General features: G+C 38.0%; 2 protein-coding genes and 1 pseudogene across 2 annotated transcripts; 2 read left to right on the top strand and 1 right to left on the bottom strand.

Moving 5' to 3' along the window:
* The first annotated feature begins 2,667 nt into the window (after positions 1-2,667).
* LOC131309881 (flavonol 3-sulfotransferase-like) lies at positions 2,668-4,003 on the top strand. Its single transcript, XM_058336569.1, has one exon. It carries the CDS (start codon positions 2,796-2,798, stop codon positions 3,831-3,833), a length of 1,038 nt encoding a protein of 345 aa, XP_058192552.1. The 5' UTR covers positions 2,668-2,795; the 3' UTR covers positions 3,834-4,003.
* Positions 4,004-4,380: 377 nt separating this feature from the next.
* Positions 4,381-5,453, top strand: LOC131309692 (flavonol 3-sulfotransferase-like; annotated as a pseudogene).
* A 1,107-nt stretch (positions 5,454-6,560) lies between these two features.
* On the bottom strand, positions 6,561-11,563 carry LOC131309879 (auxin-responsive protein IAA26-like). The gene is made up of 6 exons (XM_058336568.1): positions 10,786-11,563; positions 10,140-10,623; positions 8,111-8,388; positions 7,752-7,899; positions 6,965-7,029; positions 6,561-6,846 (listed from the first exon to the last, which is right to left on the bottom strand). Exons 1-6 carry the CDS (start codon positions 10,823-10,825, stop codon positions 6,800-6,802), a joined length of 1,062 nt encoding a protein of 353 aa, XP_058192551.1. The 5' UTR covers positions 10,826-11,563; the 3' UTR covers positions 6,561-6,799.
* Positions 11,564-19,500: the final 7,937 nt, after the last annotated feature.

Genomic DNA, 19,500 nt, shown 5'->3' with positions numbered 1-19,500 from the left:
ACATAGAGTTTTTCAAATAGGATTAGGATCTGGTTGGCGGTGGGGGTCATTATTTTGCCTCTGTCGTAGTACAAGAAACCTTTTTAAGTTATGTTCTGGGTCAATAAAGCAATACCAACGAAAGGCAGATGCCCCAAAAGAAACACGAGAATTGTAAAACTTGCATGTTTTTCATTCATGCTTTCTATTTGAGGCTTAAATCAGAGATTTGAGGAATTCCAGGCATAGTTGTCAAATCGTGAATCGAAATGGTCATTTTTCGAATCGTGAATTGAATCGAATCGTGAATCGCTCCGATTCAGTCATGACTTCTGTAATGCGTAGAAACCTATGTTTATTGATTAGGGTAACAACAATATATACTATAAATGAAAGATTTAGGCCTAAATCAATACAAACCTTCTACTAAATGATGATTTGATAATAACATGGAGTATTAGATAAGCTACTTCTATTGCAACTACCAAGAGATGGTGATTCGAAAATCCTACTTATGATTCTTTTTGTACAAAAGAGTTATAAGTACAAAACAAATCCTTAGAAGGTCTATAGGGTTGTCATATTCCCTTTATCTTCCTCATTTTTGATTCACTCCCGTAATAAATCTCATTTTCTTATTACTATCCATATAACATAGACAAAAGATGACATATAACAATATTAAAGAGCTTAAAAAATAGTTTGAACCCTTTTCAAATAACAAAAGAAGCAAAACAAGAGTTGAAAATGAAATTCAAAAATTTTAAGTGAATCAACGATTCACCGATTCGATTCACCGATTCGGATCACCGATTCACCTATTCATTTACGATTCGCAGCTATTCCCGATTCAGGCAGCTGATTCATATCGCTTACCCACCGAATTGTGTCGAATCGTACAATACGAATCGTGAATCGTACAATTCTGACAACTATGATTCAGGGCTTCCACAGTTGGAAACCTCAAACCATGACAATCCACCAATCCAGCAAAAAGGGCTCTGTTGCAGTGCGACAGATGAGTAGAGGCTCCGGAGTGGAGTAAAGGCCCTAGGATAAGGGAGGGACCTAGTGGGGTTGGACAAGGGAAACCGTCACCAAGTTTCAAAACCATGTTATTATAGTAGGATTGGTTCATAACATTTTGCCATTATGCAAACACAAGCTCAAAGTTTTAATGTTTCTTTTCGTCTTGAAATCATGTGTTCGTACTTAGCTCAGGTGGAGTAACTTGTATGGTGTACTCTGGGTCACATATCACCTACCATTCCTCATTGACCAATGAGAAGAAGATAGTTGGCCCACAACAAGAACATTGCCCACTAAGTGATTGAGACATCCCCCATTGGTGGAATGTTAGCTAGGTGATTTATAATGAAATATGTTCTTCGGTTCTTTCTATTAAGTAACTCAAGCTTAAGCTTTTATTTCATGTTGGTAGGTCCACTTTTTACAGTTTACTACTAGCTTCGGTAGTTATGAGAACTAAAAAAACCGTGAGTTCACAACTCAATAAACCAGAACACGCAATTACCTCTGTTCCAATTTGTTCATTCATTCAAGAAAATACAATCTTTTAAGGGAACAGCACATAGTTGAATTGTAGTTGGTCAACCTATTGCCAATTTGTGCGGGCTGCACCTTTGTGCTTCCATGGCTGCCCTTGAATGTCATCTAACCATACCTTACCTGGAAGTCATGGCTAGGCTGTGCTCTACAGGAGCCGTAAGTTTTTTGGTGCAAACAGGAGCCATAAGTTTTTCTGGTGCAAACGGGAGCTGTAAGTTAACATACCAATAACCATGCCTCTTCTTTCTTCCTTGGTTTCTTGCTGTGCGCCCTCCAACTCGCACTATTCCCTCCCTTGTGTTTGTTCTGAGCAAAACTAATGGGAGATCTAAACTCCAAAGAAACTCTTACCATCACTGACAGATGACACTTGAAAACCTTGGATTGTCTACTACTATAACCCCTATCAATTGATGTTCATTCTCCTTCTCGGCTCCCTATAGAACTATGGTCTCTAGATGCATATGTAGAGGAACAGTACATCAAAGGAAGTACTATAGGAAAATCTATCTCTATACACAGATACACACTTGTATTACAAGAGTATTGAGTAATTCATTGATTTTTTTTCCCCTTTCATTCTTTTTCTGTTTTCCTTGTCCTTCTCCTCCTCCCTGGTATGATAAGCTGTCCAGCGGCCCCATTGTTTTCTGGATTTTTCTACTATGAAATTCATACAGGTGTCTTTCATTGAGGACCCGACCTATCAAATCAGAGCATACAAACAAAAGGGTTAGGTGGCATTTACTGTATTTAGATGACTATCAGGGAACGTTTTACAACTAACGAGAAACGGGAAATTAGGTCTTAAGGTCCTATCAGTCTTTAGTATTTCTAATAATATTCTCTTTCAGAAATTTAAGTCTGAAAAAGATAGCGATCACATGGTGCACACGAAACCCAAAAATAAACCTATGATGCACGGACAAGGGCCTTGAACTAAGTCACATAATGCGCGTCCACGAGTGAAAGTTAACGCGAACGTGAAAGTGTGTGAAAACATCCTAAATTACCAAAATTCATGAGGGCAAGGATTGAAAGCGGAAGCATAAAGTGAGGATCGAGAGCGGGAGCGGAGGGTCCTATTAGAGGGTTAGGTAACCTTGCTTGTACCAACTAATTTGAACTCTGATAAGTAGATAACACAAGCTGTTGGATACACCACAAACACCACAGAATATGCTGGATCCTTGTAATTGAGAGAGAGAGAGAGAGTCCTTCAAGAGAGAGAGAGAGTCCTTCAACGCATGGAATCTTCCTCCAACAATGAGAGTTGTGATACCTCTGAAACAACTTGTAATGGGAAAGTTGACCTTGAGGAAGCGTATCCTCCAAAATCGGAAGGGACTGTGTCAATTATAAGCAGAGGTAATGGTTTACTGTGCCCCGAAGATTTTGGGCTTTTCCAATATGAAGGCTTTTGGTATCATAGTTTCTACTTAGAAGGTGTCAAATTAGCTCAAGAGCAATTCAAACCACAATCTACTGATATTTTCCTCTGCAGCGCTCCAAAATCCGGTACCACGTGGCTCAAAGCCCTAGCTTTTTCCATTGTCACCCGAACTGAGTTCGACTTCTCCACAAACCCTTTGCTTGTCAAAGTGCCTCATGATTGTGTTCCAATGTTGGAGGTAGACATTGTAAAAAACATGTCCGATCGGAACCTGGAATTTCCCCTTCTCTCCACACACATGCCATATTCTTCATTGCCTAATTCTATTATAGATTCGGGTTGTAGAGTTGTGTATATCTGCAGGGATCCAAAGGATGTATTTGTCTCCTTTTGGCATTTCATATGCAAGGCGAGACCTGAAATTGGATTTCTACCTATGGAAGTAATATTTGAGCTGTTTTGTCAAGGGGTCTCTTACTATGGACCCTATTGGGACCATGTTTTAGGGTACTGGAAAGCAAGCTTGGAACAACCCGAGCGGGTTTTGTTCCTGAAATATGAAGATATGAAGAGAGAGACCTCGGTTCTTGTGAAGCGATTGGCAGAATTCATCGGCCACCCTTTCTCCATGGCGGAGGAGACAGAAGGAGTGGTGGAGAGAGTGATGGACTTGTGTAGTTTTGAAAATTTGAGCAATTTGGAGGTGAACAAGAGTGGGAGGCATCGCGTGGACACTCTGGTGGCAATTGAAAACAACACGTATTTTAGGAGAGGGAAGGTCGGAGATTGGAAGAATCATCTGACAGCTGAGATGGTGCAGCGTATGGACCGGATCACAGAGCAAAAGCTTGGTAGCTGTGGTTTGATGTTTGGTGGTGATTCGAAACCGTGAAATGTCCAGATGAATCGCTTGAAGGTGGTTTGCTTAGTTACAGATCACTGGTTCGACAAATAAATGGCTTTGGTTCATATTCTGCTCTTGCATTTCATTTTATTGTATTCATGCGATCATTCTTGTTTTGCTTTTCCATTGTTTTGATGAATAAATTTGCACGTTAAATACTTTCTCAATTTTCCAATGGAATTAATAGCACTCCCTAGACCTCAGGTCTTTCTCAATATCTCATTGAATGTCAACGATGTGGCAAAAACCTAAAGTCTGTTCCGTTTGAGACAGGGTCCATAGAATGTTACACTCGCCCTCCAAGTGGGCAACCAACGTAGGGCTATCACAAGCTGCTACTGTGCGCGCGCGTGCACACAGAGAGAGAGAGAGAGAGAGAGGGGACAAAATCCTTCAACACATGGAATCCTCCTCCAACACTGAGAGTTGTGATATCTCTGAAACAACTTGTAATGGGAAAGTTGACCTTGAGGAAGCCCATCCTCCAACATGCAAAGGGACCGTCCCAATTATCCCCAGAGGTAATGGTTGAATCTGCCCTGAAGATTTTGGGCTTTTCCAATATGAAGGCTTTTGGCATCACAGTTTCTACTTAAAAGGTGTCAAATTAGCTCAAGAACAATTTGAACCACAATCTACTGATATCATCCTCTGCAGTGCTCCAAAATCCGGTACCACATGGCTCAAAGCCCTGGCTTTTGCCATTGTCAACCGAACCGAGTTTGATTTCTCAGCAAACCCTTTGCTTGTCAAAGTGCCTCATGATTGTGTTCCAATGTTAGAGGTAGACATTGTAAATAACACATCCAATCGAAACCCGGAATTTCCCCTTCTCTCCACACACACATACCATACTCTTCATTGCCCAAGTCTATAATAGACTCGGGTTGTAGAGTTGTGTATATATGCAGGACCCAAAGGATGTATTTGTCTCCTTTTGGCATTTCATATGCAAGGTAAGACCTGAAATTGGATTCCTACCTATGGAAGTAATATTTGAGCTGTTTTGTCAAGGGGTCTCTTTCTATGGACCCTATTGGGATCATGTTTTAGGGTACTGGAAAGCAAGCTTGGAACAACCCGAAAAAGGTTTTGTTCCTGAAATATGAAGATATGAAGAGAGAGACCTCAGTTTATGTCAAGCGACTGGCCGAGTTCATCGGCCACCCTTTCTCCACGGCAGAGGAGATAGAAGGGGTGGTGGAGAGAGAGTAATGGACTTGTGTAGTTTTGAGAATTTGAGCAATTTCAAGGTGAACAAGAAGGGGAGCCATTGGGTGGACACGCCAGTGGGAATTGAAAACAACACGTATTTTAGGAGAGGGGAGGGTCGGAGATTGGAAGAATCATCTGGCAGAGGAGATGGTGCAGCGAATGGACCGGATCACTGGGCAAAAGCTTGAAAGCTGGGGTTTTGATGTTTCGTGTTGATTCGGAAGCGTGAAATGTCCAGATGAATCGCTTGAAGGCGGGCTGTTTGTTTCCTGATTATTCTGGTTTGTGACATAAATGGCTTTCGATAAAATTTACTTCATGTATTTCGTTTTGTTGGATTCTTGTGTATGCATAATCATTCTTGTTTTGCTTTTCCAAATGTTTCATTAAGATATCAATCTTAATTTGCGAGAGCAGTTACATAATCAATCTTGCAAGAAAAAAAATTAGCTCAATTTTCTTATTAAAAAGTGACTCTACCGGTCAAATAACACTTATTGGTTAAGAATTCAAACCAAGAATTAAATGTTTCGATCAACCACTTTTACCGGTATCAAGCTCGTTCTAGAAAACAAATAAAAACTTATTTTTTGTCCAATAATAAGGGTTGTTCCAAAAAAATAAGAAGGTGGTACTTATTTTTTCAGAATTTACATAGGTACCAATGGGCGCCGGGGAGGGAAATCGTACCGATGGCCGCGCCGGGCCGTCTCCGGCCACTGGACAGCCGATCCGAGCTGTCCAAAAATTCTAAAAAAAAAAAACCGAGGTGGCCTACGCGGGAATCAACGACATCCGAGGTGTGTAGGGTACTTGATCCGAGCACCCCTTTTCCGTGTAGGGTGCTTGATCATATATACACGGAAAATGGGTGCTTGGATCAAGCACCCTACACACATTGGATGCCGTTGATTTCTGCTGAGGCTGCCTTGTTTTTTTTTTTTAGAATTTTTGGACGGCTCGGATCGGCCGTCCGGTGCAACAGTCTTATTTTTGTATAAGGCAACTTCAAGCTCAAAAATCATGTGTTTACGCAAATAATTTTTCTACCACTATGGATCTTGTTTGATAGATCTCATTGAGATCTTTAATACGGTGCAAAAAAATTAATTTTTTTTTCATTTACAATATTTTTGAATTTGAAAATGTGAAAAGAACTTTTTATTTGAATTTTGTGAAATAACCATTTTTATTTTTGAATGAGAAGTGACAAAATAAGTACTTATTTTTTAAGAAAATTTCCGAAACGGAGCCTAAGTCTGGTAGATTTTTGTATGGAAGGCTAGAAATCCAAGCCCAACCCAATGAGCAAATCAGATCGTCGAAATAAAATTCGATGCAACCCTTACGCAACGGGTGAACAAAATACTAGTATTTAGACTTTTCCTAAGAAAAGAAACATGATTACCAAAGAAATCCAAAAACATGTCAAGAGTATTGACGTCTTTCGCTTGCGTACTAACATCACAACAAACAGGGGCCAAAAACAAGGAAACCATATGCATCAACGTATCCTTCCCATTCTAGACAAGCCATGACTAGGATTCAAGGCAAAATTCAAGAAAAACAAGTCCAATTCTGTCCTGCCAATACAACAATCACCTTAAGTTTTAACTACAGATTACTTTCTTTCTTTCCGTTTCGCAATCCTAGGAAACAACCCAAATTGTCAAAAAGGCACAAACCCTCTCTCCAAACTTCAGTGAAAGTTCTTTCGAGAAGTATCGAGCGAGCTTTCTTCATCTTGAAGCATCAGAAAGTGGGATCTTTTCTCGCTTACTACCGACTGCAAAGCACAAAAATCCCAATTGCTGATAGTCAGAAGCTCGGAAAACTTGAAATTTATTTAATTCTCAATACGAAATGTAACTTATGATGATGAGATTAGAATAAACGAAACTCACGACACAATGTGGAGAGCTCAGAGCTTTTCAACACGCGCAGCCTTTTCACAGTAGATACAAACATGCTGCAAATGACATTTTAAAAACCAAATTAGGGAGTGACACAAGCAAGGATACAAACAACGGCAAAATATTCGTTGGGTCCAAAGGTGGCTCAATTGCTAGTTTAGAGATACAGCTGCACGTGCAGCATGAATTCCCGGTTTGTGATACAACATTACAGCTCATCTCAGCTTCTGGAATTCAGTTCTTTTAGCTGATTATTAGTCATATATTATGGCCAAATGACATGTACTATCTCAAATACTTAAGCTATTAGAAAATGGATTCAACAATGTATACCATCAATTGCACATGGAGATGCAAACATCCATGCATAGAGCAAATACAATGCCAAGGAGAGAAGCATAATGCAAACAGGCAACAAATGCAAATCAAGCGAATTGAACCCTAGACCTCCCCGGATCCCAAGCTCGCATACCATGTTAGGTTATCAATTGTCCCAAAAGCTTTAATCTGTTACGTAATATGCCCAGCTATATCTATCAAGCAATCCAATGATTATGAATTGTCATACTTGGGTTTATTAACAGGTTTGAGGCAAGGTGTGCCTAAGAAAAGGAATACTTGCTGAGAGGTTAGAATCTTAAGTACATAAAAAAAAAAAAAAAGGGGTTCATGACAGTGTCAGAATAAACAAGAGGAAAGAGAACATGCTAAGACAGCTCCACAACACTACATAGGATAAATTAACAATGCATCAGATCCACAGTTATAAGAAGCTTACCGCCATGGCACATCCCCAACAAGTACCCTGTCTCCTTCATTATCTTCATAAACAAGGGTATACTCGCCACTTCCATCTAATAACCCTGTAATTGCTTTCTCTCCCTCTTGATTGTTCTCTATTCCACCAGCAGAAGAATCTCTTTGAGCTAAACAATATCAACAAAAACAAATGCTATGAGACAACCAAATTTACAAGTATGTAGTAATTAACAAGTATAAAGTCATCAATTTACTGACATTGATATTCTACAGAAAATCTAAAATATCCAAACAAGACCTACTTTTAGGTAATTTTTCCTGTAGACAGAAAAAACCAACCTAACAGTAAAAAACTATAAGCGAAGTTGCGTAAATAACCTGCAAGAAGGCCCCGAAAAAGTTCATCAACAGAAGAGGCAAGCTTTTCATAACTGTCGTAGGCTTCGAGATCAACTTTCCTTCCTATGGGAACTCCTTCCATATTGATCTTCACAAAGAAACCTTTTCTGCAACTTGCAACCGGAGGTTTCTCACTTGGAACTTCGCTTTGTACAGCAATTTGGGACTCGGTGGTTTGTTTGGATGAACTGCTACCGGTGAGATTCTTTCTAAATGAACGAACAGGAGGCCATCCCACCACTGGAGCTGGAGCAGTTCTTTTGTTTACAAAATTTTCAAGCAACCATCAAGAAGAATGAGTTAAGGAACACAAACTAGTCACAAAGAGGTAATTAACCAAGAGTTATGCTGAAAAGCTAAAGAACTAATTTAAAGACGTAAATCAAGTTTAAGTACTCTCTGACTTGAGCAAACAAATCCGAAGGTAGAACATGAAAGAAGTAAGTGGGTAGCAAAGGATTTGGAAAGCAACAAATAGTGGACTGACTGAAATGAAAAGGAAAAAACAACACCACATAATTCGTACAACTACCTAGCTACTCGAGCTCAACTTGTGTTCCAATTGTTAAAACCTCGTATGAAATAGAGTCCAATGACAAACAAGCCAAGGTAAAACACATTTTCAAACTCAGCATGTTACCAAAACAGCTACTTGAGCTCAACTCCGGATCGACTCACTTAAATCTCTTTTGAGACTGACTTGTATAATAATAAGTAAGTCAAGCTTGAATAAGATTAAAACTCGTTGAGTTTTCAAACCAAGTTCGAATGACCCACTAGTCTAGCTCGACTTGGCTCAGCTCGGTGGCAGCTCTAGTCTCTTGCCTCTACTTCCACTTGTTTGCTACAGAAAGTCCAAATCAATCAGTAGGGGAATTTTCAACAACGGTTCTGTTCTTATGTGATCTTCCCGAAAGATGGAGAAACCCATATGCCTAAACAGCTCAAGTCTTTTGATGAGTTAGTTATACAGTAGCAATCAATTTATAACTTTAGCTAGGTAACAAATCTGTGTAGTAAACTTACCAATTTTTTTTTTTTTTTAAAATCTTGGAAATCAATTAGTGACTTAGGAGTTCATGTTGTAGGGGAATGGGGATGGGGAGTTCGGAATCGAACCGTGTCCTAATTCATGAGATTAAGCGGCCGCCACCACGTGGGCTGTCACTACTTGTGTGTGATGAAATTTCAATATTGGAATTTCGCACCAAACTACAGTTGCCTAACCAATAAATTAGCCATATCTCTAATAACTGCTTTTCAACAATATTTAACCACTAAAATATCTGAGCTCTAAACATTAACAAATATAAAGTATCTGAGCTCCAAACTTTACCAAATACAGTAAAGCTTAAGGCTCCGTTTGGAACTTATGGAAAGCAAAGAAAAATGGTTAAGAAAGAAAGTGGGAGGAAAATGTGGAGGAATATACACTGTGCTCAAAACTTATGTTTTCTTATTTTCCTTTCACTTTCTCTCCAAAGCGAACAAGGTGAGGGAATTTTATTTTCCTTCCTTTTCTCTAAGATCCAAACAATCCCCAAGGATACCACGACAATATCTTGAAATTTATAATGTTTTAAGTGATTTTAAAAATATTGTATTATAGAACAAATCGAGATCTATCAAATAAGATTCATATTAGATATAAAATTCATTACCAATTTAAAGATAAAACTAATTTTTTTATCCAGTTAAAATAGAACTGAGATAATTAAATTGGGACGGAGGGAGTAGTAGATTGAGTTACTCAAAAGAAGTGAGGATAAGGTCATGCAAAATTTTCACAAACAAATTTTCTAAAAAGAGGTCTTACTTTCACAAAGATGCATGTAAATCCAGGAATAAAGAAACATATCAAAAACAGAAAGTAAACATCAAAATGAGAAAAACCATGGACCCCCACATCTACAAGTGAAATAAATATGACTGAAGATTGAATATCCTCTGTCCAAAAGATAGACAATAGAAAGGGAAAAAAGAAAAAGCTGGGGGGTTAGAACTGTACCTCTTCTGGGAGCAGTTGGGCACAGCTGTATTTGCAGCAGCTGCTGAAAATCCCTTCTTCTTTTCTGCACTACCACCCTGTAATAACTCCACCACTCTAGTGCTACAGGGCTGTGACGATTCCTTTCCCATGCCAGGCAAGACTTGTGGGTTTGGTTGCATCTGAAGATATGAACCATTTCTCTGCTGTTGGTTTTCATTCAGGTTCATAGCCCAACCCTTCTCCCCTGTAAACCCTCTCTTTGCACCAGAAGAAAAATGGGTCATGTTGGAGAAATACCCAAGAGAGAGAGTAGAGTCGTCTCTCTCTCTAGAGTTTTCGTCACCTGGTGGGCCAAGCTTTAGCTCAAGATTCTTGATCTCCTCCGTTGATGATGATCCATGGCTCCTCTGTTTATCCCTTTTCAGAAGCCATTCCCTGTCTTTAGGTATCAAATCCAGCAGCTGTGGACAGTCCTCGCTCTTTTTGCAACATCCCTCCATTTCTTTACCAAAAAACAGAAGAAACCCAGAAGGGAAATCAATATTCACCAAAGAAAATAAAAGGAAAACAAAAATCAGTTTTAATTTATGCTCCACCACAAAGAACCAAATACTACACAAGAAAATAAAAAAAAGGAACCACAAGGGTGGTGAAGACCACATACCTGAGATTTCAATATGTGAACATCCACCACCACAAATCATCAAAACTCAGCTGATTTTGGAAAAAAGATCAAACCACCCTGATAGCAAAATAGTTTTAGGAATCACTTTCAGAGCTCAACCCATCAAGTGAAATACCCCCCAAAAGCTATGGACTAATAAATATATTTGTGTGTGAGATTACAATCTAGCCGCTTTTCCCCTTCTTTTAGTTCTCTCTCTTTCTCTCTCTTGTTTGGCACGCCGACTGAGAGTGATGAGTGTGGGATCGCCTGCTTTCCTATCTACTAGTACTGCTACAGGCTATGGGACCTTTTGGAATGGGAACAGAGAGGGGGTGAGTGAATGAATAATGGTGGAGTACGGAGGATTATTAATAGGAGTAGATGGAATTGGGAAAAAAGAGGGTGCAGAAAAGAGGAGCAGAGGAGATTCGCTTTTGCTGAGATGTGTCCCCAAAAAAGGAACGAAATTAGAGCCTAACACACGCAACCAGGCGCCCTTTGTTCTGTTCAGGAAGCAAACCGTGCTACCTTTTCTCTCTCCCTCTCTCTGGTTAGACTTTTATTTGTAGCACCCTGCACCAAGCACCAGACATGCCTTCCTCTTTTATCGAGTCTTGTTTAAGAGAGAGAGAAAGTCAGAGTCCAGAGAGAGAGAGAGAGAGAGGGAGCGGGGGAGGGGGTGGCTTGTAAACTTGGAAGTCCTATTTTCACGTGGATTATAGGTTTATTATAGTAAATAAATAAATAAATCAATTCTACCTACACTGGATATGCTGCATATGCTGAGCTAAATGTCAATATAAATGAGTAGTGCTCATGAGATTAAACTCTCATATTTTATGGCGCGACCGAAACAGTGGGTTTTCCACCATTGTCGTTGTGGGTCCTATTAATATTCGATCAAACTTTCATATTTTATGTGAATACACTACTAAGTGTGTTTTATAAGATGAATAGTTTGGTTAGTAACATCATACGTATGGTAGGGCCCACAACTAGCGGTGGTGGAAAATCCGCTATTTTCTGTTGTCGATGGAAAGAATTTAATCTCAATACTAAATAAATAATTATAGAATCGCCATGTGCACATGAACTCCACACGATGCTCGTAAAATTCACTCACACAAGACAAATTGCAGACACGTGTGTTTAAATATATCTGTTCAAAACATTTTTTTTTATACAAGCACAACTTTTTCAATTTTTTCCATCACCCTTTTCTATTCGAAATAAAATAAATTCTGATAAGTCGTAATCTCACGTGAATTCTCTATGTTTGGATGTTAAAAGAATACAATTCTACGAACATGGATATTAGTAATAATACATGAGTTTCATAAATATGATTGGAATTATTCTATGCACATCGCACAATGCTCATAAAGTAAAATTCACATGCACATAACAACGGAGTAGTACATATTAGTATTCGAATATCTCCGTTCGAAGCATTTTCCTAAAGCAAGCATAGCTTTCCCCTTTATCTTTTCCTTACCTTTTTCTCGGTTCAAAATAAAATAGTGTTTAGTAATGTCTCCATGGGAGAAATTCTAAGACAATGAAAATGAATAGAATTGAGAAGAAATGTCGTGACTCAAAAGCAAATAGTATTTTCAATCTTTCAGACAAACAAAAATAAAGCAATCACTTACGTACCCAAAAATAAAAAATAAAAAAAATAAAGCAATCTTAAAGGAGAAATTATTAAATTCAAGAGAGAGAGAGAGAGAGAATTTATACTGCAAGTATTTTCGACATTCCTTGTATACCCTACTGGAGAGAGAGAGAGAGAGAGAGAGAGAGAGAGAGAGAATTTATAAGTATTTTCGACATTCCTTGTATACCCTACTGGTACTGGCTACTAGCAGGCACAAGTAGAGGGGGGGTGGGTCGGGTTGGGTTGTAACATATGCACATGACATCTATATTACATTATAATGATATGTGGTATTTGTTGGGAAATGATTTGTGCATCCTCTGTTTTTACCATTTGCAATGTATTTTTTTTTTTGTTTTTATTCATGTGAATTAATTATATTACCTCTCTATATGTGAGAAAACAAATTCATGAAAGAGTAAAATGACAATCTCATGTGAATAAAAGCAAAAACAAAAGTGCGAAAAATAAAAAGGAGAGTGCCAAAATCATTACCAAATTTGTTAGTATTATTTTAAATGTAGTAATTTTCACATTCTTTTTTTCGATGAACGCAATTTATTTTTTGTCCTTTAATAAAAATTTTATGTATAATTTTACACTAAAAACGAAAAATGTAGTGTATTTATCAAAAAAGAAAGAAAGAATATTTGCATCTTTATGACACTAGCTACCACGACCATTTATTGGAGTAGTTTAGAGAGATAAAACAGGGAGAGGATTTGGATGGATCCATATTTGCAGGGATACTGCAATAAACACATGCAGGATAGGATCCTATCCCCATCATCTTGTCTGTTCTGTCGTCCCACACACATCCCTTCAATTTTTTTTTTGGTAGGAATTGATACTATGGGGCGCAGCACATGCATTTTAATCAGGACCTATCACACTGTATTCGTTAGATCAAACATGTTAAAAAGTGAACTCTGATCCAACAGCTAAGAGGGTACCCTCTTCGTAACGGATAGGGGGATGATGGTGTTGGGTTGCACAACACTATGCATCATCTGAGCCATTCGTTCGGCAATCCGATGGTCAGGATTTCATCTCGGAATTGAACTATTCGGATGCTTTAGATTTCATTTGGACCGTTGAATTGCCGAACGAACGGCTCGGATGATACACAACGCCATCATCCCCGGATCCTTTCATAACTCTTTTTATTGCTACTCCCAACAGCTTAATGCAATATGCAATTTTAATCAGGAGTAATAGTTTCCGGGGCTGTCCGAGTCCATGGGACATCCAAGATAACTCTCTCTTGTTTTTTCGAAAGGGTTTGTTCTTTTAAGAGAATAAAATTCTCGGTCTCGGCGCACGCTCTTTAATAGTAGTTTTTTTCTTTTTAATTTTCTTTACTCATTACATTTTAAAATATCTCTCAAAATTCAGACCGAACAGAGGTGTCCAATTAAAAATATACTAGTGCCCGATCAACACAATTTTTTTTTCTAGAAACTAATATACTTGTAGAGCTTTAAAATATGAACCGTTTAAAATTATCCATGGGTCACAATCGAAAGGGGCAACATGGTGTCATCTCAAGTGGGAGCACTAACCAAAATTGTACTTATCCGGGGAATTAATCAGGATAATGTTTGGGACACTCTAGCTATCACTAAAAACACCCATGCACCCTCGGTCTCAGGCTCGATTTTCTTTACCAACAATTTTTAAGGCCATTTCACCCTCACAAACGGTTGTGAGAGGAGTTGTAGGGATTAGTCCGAGGTCGAATGTACGCGCAAGCTGACTAGGGACACCTTACATTAGAAAAAAAAAAATTGCAATGAGATCAGTTGACCACATAGCTCACTCAAATTAATGGAGTAAAGTATTTGTCTACATATATTTTCGCCTTTCATAATCTAACTCCATTAATTGCACCCAAATTCTTGACTCCCATGGGTCTTGATTGGATTCCAGTTGCAAAATGGCTATGTGGTAGGAAATAGAGGTGTAATCTTTTGCGGTGGTCTGGATGACTTTGCTTTTTGTCTGATTGGGTGTGAGGTTAGTTTGGGTTTGGCTATTTTATGTTGACTTTCTATGGATTTTTTTGGTGTTTCAGTTGGTATCTTGCTTTCTTTTAAGTCTCGGGTGGTTTTTTGTTGGTGTACCATTGATCTTTTTAATTTTTGTAATCCTTTATAAGAATTGGGGGATAGTGTTGTGCAGTGGTGTGCGCAGTACCATGGTGAGCACTTTCAAGCCGTCGGATCGTACATCCAACGGCTCAGATCTCATTTCAGCAATAAACAGCTCTCGATCGTTGGTTGCCGAGATGAGATCCGAGCCGTCAGATGCACGATTCGACGGCTTAGAGGTGGGCAGCACGCTGCATAACATCAACCCGAAGTCCCTTCTATAAAGATTAAAATTTTTTTTTTTGCTTAGAAAAAAATGGCTATTTGGTAGGTGATATATTTAACTCCAAAAAAGTCAAATTATAAAAATGCACGACTCACGTGTACACAAGTCCAATCCAAACGAGGAAATATATGACTCTGATTTGCCACAAAAGGATGACAAACACTCCAACTATTAATGAGGAGATTTAAATCGAAACACGTTAGCTTAATCAAAGAAAATTAGTTTGTCTCTCCACATACAAATACAATTAATGCTTGACTGAGAGGGACATATGTTTGTCTGTAAATTTTCTGGAGTGCCAAAATTCTTTCATCTGTTATATTCCTAGGTGACAGATTTTCTCGTACTCCTATTCTATAGGGAGTAGTTTCCAATCGGACAATTCACCGGTTTGATAATTCAATACGTTGGTGGTGTGTTACTCAACATGTCGACAATGCGTTACAAAGTCATCGAAGCTTTTGTCGATGCATGTCAGCCTCCAGATATTTGGTTAAGTAGGCATGAGAAAGCAATATGTACTTGTCCCCTCTGAATTCGAATGTTCCAATTCCACGAAAGCCAACCTTTCTAAACCTCAGAGCCGCGACATGAGTCCAGGATTCAAGCAAGCTTACCCGGACATCGAATTATAAGAAAGGAGAAAACAACTGTTGCCCATGTCACCTGATTGCATTGCTACCAACTAATTTTCGTGTTTCTCTTGGGTAAATAGAGTCTTTTTTGACTTTGATAGATCAGGCATGTATAGTGGATGTTTTTTTTGGGTAAATAAGCTTGATATAGAAAAGAGGCTAAACGAATGTATAGCCTTCATATACAGTGGATGTTGGAACCTCTCTAAACTTAAAATGATTTACCATAATTTTTTTTTGATATTTTGTTCATGTTTTTGTAATTTTTGTTATCCATGCAAGGTATTTTAAAAAATGGCCAATCTGATAAAAAAACAAAAATGCTACGAAAAAACATTTGGGTGAAATTGGGTATAAAAAAGGACCATACTGGGTGGAAATTGGAATATTTTACCACCTCACAAAGTTGATCGTAGAAAAAGTGCTCTCAAAACTTATTCTAAACAGTAATCATTATCCTAATTTGCATTTCTTTTAAGAAAGAGAAAACATTCCTAATTTGCAACACCTCAGCTCCACGGAAAGTCAAAGATCTGAGGGGTACGTTAGCTAAATTGGCCACTATTATACAATTTCATTGCAGGAGAAGTCAGAGAGTCCATCAATCATTGTCGAATGCAGAGATTGAATATTTCTCTATGGGTTTTTTTTATGCATGATTATAATTTAGAAACACATATTTTTTGACGTAATAAATCCAATACTTGCAGGGGTAGTAAGGTGGTGTTCCGCTTTTAGAAAAAGTACTTTTTTTTCAAACGGAGGTAATTTCAAACTCAAATATAATGAAAATAAAAAATATTTTTTTAATTTTTTTTACACCGTTTAAAAGATCTCAATGAGATCTATCAAATAAGATCCATATTGGTAGGAAAATTATTTACGTAAATATATAATTTTTGAGCTTGAAATTACTTTCTTTTTCTAAAAGTTCTTTTTTTAAGAAATCGGAACACCACCTAAATAACTCAGCGCGTGCAAAATCAGAGTCACGAACTACTAAAGGGTAAGTAGCTTGATTGGTTCGAATCCTATTTGTGAGATAAGGAGAAGTTACACCTAATCGTGCCAATCGAGTGAGAATGCAGACTGGTTAGGGAGAATGAAGCGAGCATTACTGTGTTAGTATGACATGTGGTTCTTGTTATTCCATTGCGGATATGGCGAGCAAGAGGCAAGCGGGCGGTACGATATCATAATTTTTTGTATAAATATGGTTTCATTTGGCTGAGGCACTAAATCTTCATTCGTAAATGTAAGTCAGCGAGTAAAGAAACTACGAGGGGTTTGACCAAGTGACAGGAAAACATAAAATGTTTTAATTGTCTTTTAGGTTGCATGTTCCAATTACATAAAGACCAAACATTAAGTCCAATGGAGGATTTGTCCATTCGATAACTTCGAAGCTCCAAAATTAGTTAAAGACTTAAAATACATGAAAGCAGACCCGAACACCCACCCGCTTATTAAGGAAAACTTGGCGAGTAAAGGTCAGGTAAAGAGTCCTTTTCATTTTGAACATGTGAGGGATGATCTATGGTCAGCTGGGTCTGGTTGGATACTGCAAAACGGCAACCCATGTCGGAATTATATGCTCTACACCATTATTTAAGGACTGTAGACTACCGTATAGTGTGTGTGGACCAAAGCAAACGTGTAACGAAGACGAGGAAAGTGCTGCGGGACTGAATAGTCTCTCTATCCACGCTGTATATGGACCTGGAGTCCCTGTAGCGAGCGAAATCGCTGTAATTTGCAGTGCCAGAAAACGGCCACGTTTTGTCGGCAAGTAAGGCAGTCCCATTTGCAGTTTTATCCTCTCGTTTTCTCTTTAATTATAGATATTGTGTGAGGCCTATTTTGGAGTCTCACACAAATAATCAGAGTCGTTCGATAATTTAAAAATGATTTTTTGAGTGGTTTGGTAAAAAATCAGCTCAATCAGACAATTGTATGTGGTTGATCGATCCAATCATTTAATTTTTAATTCATAATTTAAGATCCTAAGTAATGAATAAATTTTGAAGAAAAGTTATACAATGATGTATTTGAAGTCTCCTTGATCTGAACTACATGTATTGTAAGGATTGTTGAGAAGATCGCTGATTAAAAAAATTATCGTAAGGCTTGTTGAGAGAAGAGCGCTTCTTTAAAAAATTATCTTCATTAGACATCGATAGATATCGAAATGGTTTATAGTTGTAAAATAATTTTTGCGTTTTGATACCTATATATCAGTGTCTGATCATAAATGCTCTTCTCAACAAGTTCTCAAAAATTATCTTTTTCAGACATCGATATATATCGAAATGGTTTACTTCAACAAAAATATAGTAAGAAGTAATAATTATTTTTTTTGACGAGCAAATTCGTTAAAAGAGTAGAAGAAATGACACTGAAGACAGTCTAGATATTTTTCCTAATTTCAAACTCTCTGCAGTCTAGATGGGCAACTTCCAATACTCGTGTTTCTTCCGATAGTATTTTAGTATTACTCAAAATACGTATTAATAAGCAGTCATCTACTTCCAATAGTTGGTCAGATTTTATTGCAACAAAAATAAGAATTGATGGGACTAATTAAGGAATCAAATATGCTTGTTCACTTTTTGTGTTATGCACAAGGCTGCAAACGAACTGAGCTACTTGCAAGCAGCTCGAGACTTGACTTGTTTAGTCGCTCGAGCTTTGGACTTTACTAAACAAGCCAAGCTTAATGCTCAAAAGCTCAGCTTGAAAAAGTAGGCTCAGGCTTAATACTCCAAAGCTCGGTTCGATTCGAAATTGCTTGATCGGTTAGAAAAAATAAGCTTGACTCTTTCATAGAGGCTTGTTTAGTAAATGAATCGGGCTCGGCTCGTTTACAGCTGAACCGAGCTCAAGTTTTTGGCTCGTTTAGTAAACGATTCGAGCTCGAACACTACAAAACTCGGCTCGACTCTTTTGCAGCCCTAACAGCTCCAATGGTGTCAAACAACCTGCTGCCACGAGTGCTCCAGCCGAGAAACAAATCGTGGAACTTTTATTTGAGTTTGGTGGAATATGGGTTTAGACATTAATTAGAGTCGTTTGTGTAATGATATGCGTTGTTGTCGCGACGAGGACAGGCATAGTAATGGAATTATGGAAGTCAGTCAAGCCGCACTGCACTAGTCCCCCAACAAAAGTTGCCAATCTAATCCTACTAAAGTGCATCTTAGTGCACTAATCCTAGATGCCGCAACATGCGACTTGTTAAACGAATCAAATTATTTGAGCTTGAGACAGTACTGTTTGAATTAAAAAAAAAAAAAAAAACGGATTCAAGATCAATTTGTTATGTGAGAAACTGAGAACTAGCTAGTTAAGAGTTTATATATACCAAACTTGAATAAGTAACTACGCAGCTCGATAAACTTATAATGGCTAAGAAAGTCATGCTCCTTAAGTTCGGCTCACGAGGAATGACAATGTGGTTATGGAAAGTCAGTCAAGCCGCATGCACTAGTACCAGCCCCAACAAAAGGTGCAAATCTAATCCTGTTAAAGTGCACCTTATGGTGCAGTTATCCTAGTCGCTCGTATGATTTTTTTTGTTTTGTTTTGTTTTGGAGATGCACATATGACTGATTAAAGGAAACAAGTTACTATTTGACTGATTATTTGAGTTTGAGATAGCTAGAGTTGGTATACTCAAAAATGGATTCAAGATCGCTTTGTTACGTAATGAACTCAAAACTAGCTATTTTTTATTTTTTTATCGGCAGCTCAAAACTAGCTAGGTAAGAGTTATACCAAAACTTGAATAAGCAATTAGTCAGCTTGATCATTTGTTTATAATGGCTTAGAAATTCGCGCAACTTAAATTTGGCTCGTGATTGGTTAAAGTAAAACATTCTCCACTTGGCATGATCGATCAGTTCGATCGGTATTGTGTTATGAGAAATTTTAAATGAATTTAACTGAATTATTTTGAGGATCAAAATTTACTTTATTTAGAATTTTAGAGACTAACTTTTAGTTAAAGGATAAATATTATAAAAACATATATAAACTTCTCTAAAA

This window comes from Rhododendron vialii, chromosome 12a (genome assembly GCF_030253575.1).
Source record: "Rhododendron vialii isolate Sample 1 chromosome 12a, ASM3025357v1".
NCBI classification, from domain to species: Eukaryota; Viridiplantae; Streptophyta; class Magnoliopsida; order Ericales; family Ericaceae; genus Rhododendron; species Rhododendron vialii.
The sequence above is the reverse complement of the archived record's forward strand: the minus strand, read 5'-3'. Positions and strand labels throughout refer to the sequence as shown.

What these genes read in the sequence shown, in the direction of transcription:
- LOC131309881 (XM_058336569.1), top strand. Translation starts at nt 2,796, where the DNA reads ATGGAATCTTCCTCCAACAATGAGAGTTGTGATACCTCTGAAACAACT.
- LOC131309879 (XM_058336568.1), bottom strand. Translation starts at nt 10,825, where the DNA reads ATGATTTGTGGTGGTGGATGTTCACATATTGAAATCTCAG. An exon ending in TTCACATATTGAAATCTCAG is followed by an intron (nt 10,624 to 10,785) that starts GTATGTGGTCTT and finishes TTTTTGGTAAAG; the next exon opens with AAATGGAGGGATGTTGCAAA. An exon ending in TTTTCGGGGCCTTCTTGCAG is followed by an intron (nt 7,900 to 8,110) that starts GTTATTTACGCA and finishes GATATTGTTTAG; the next exon opens with CTCAAAGAGATTCTTCTGCT.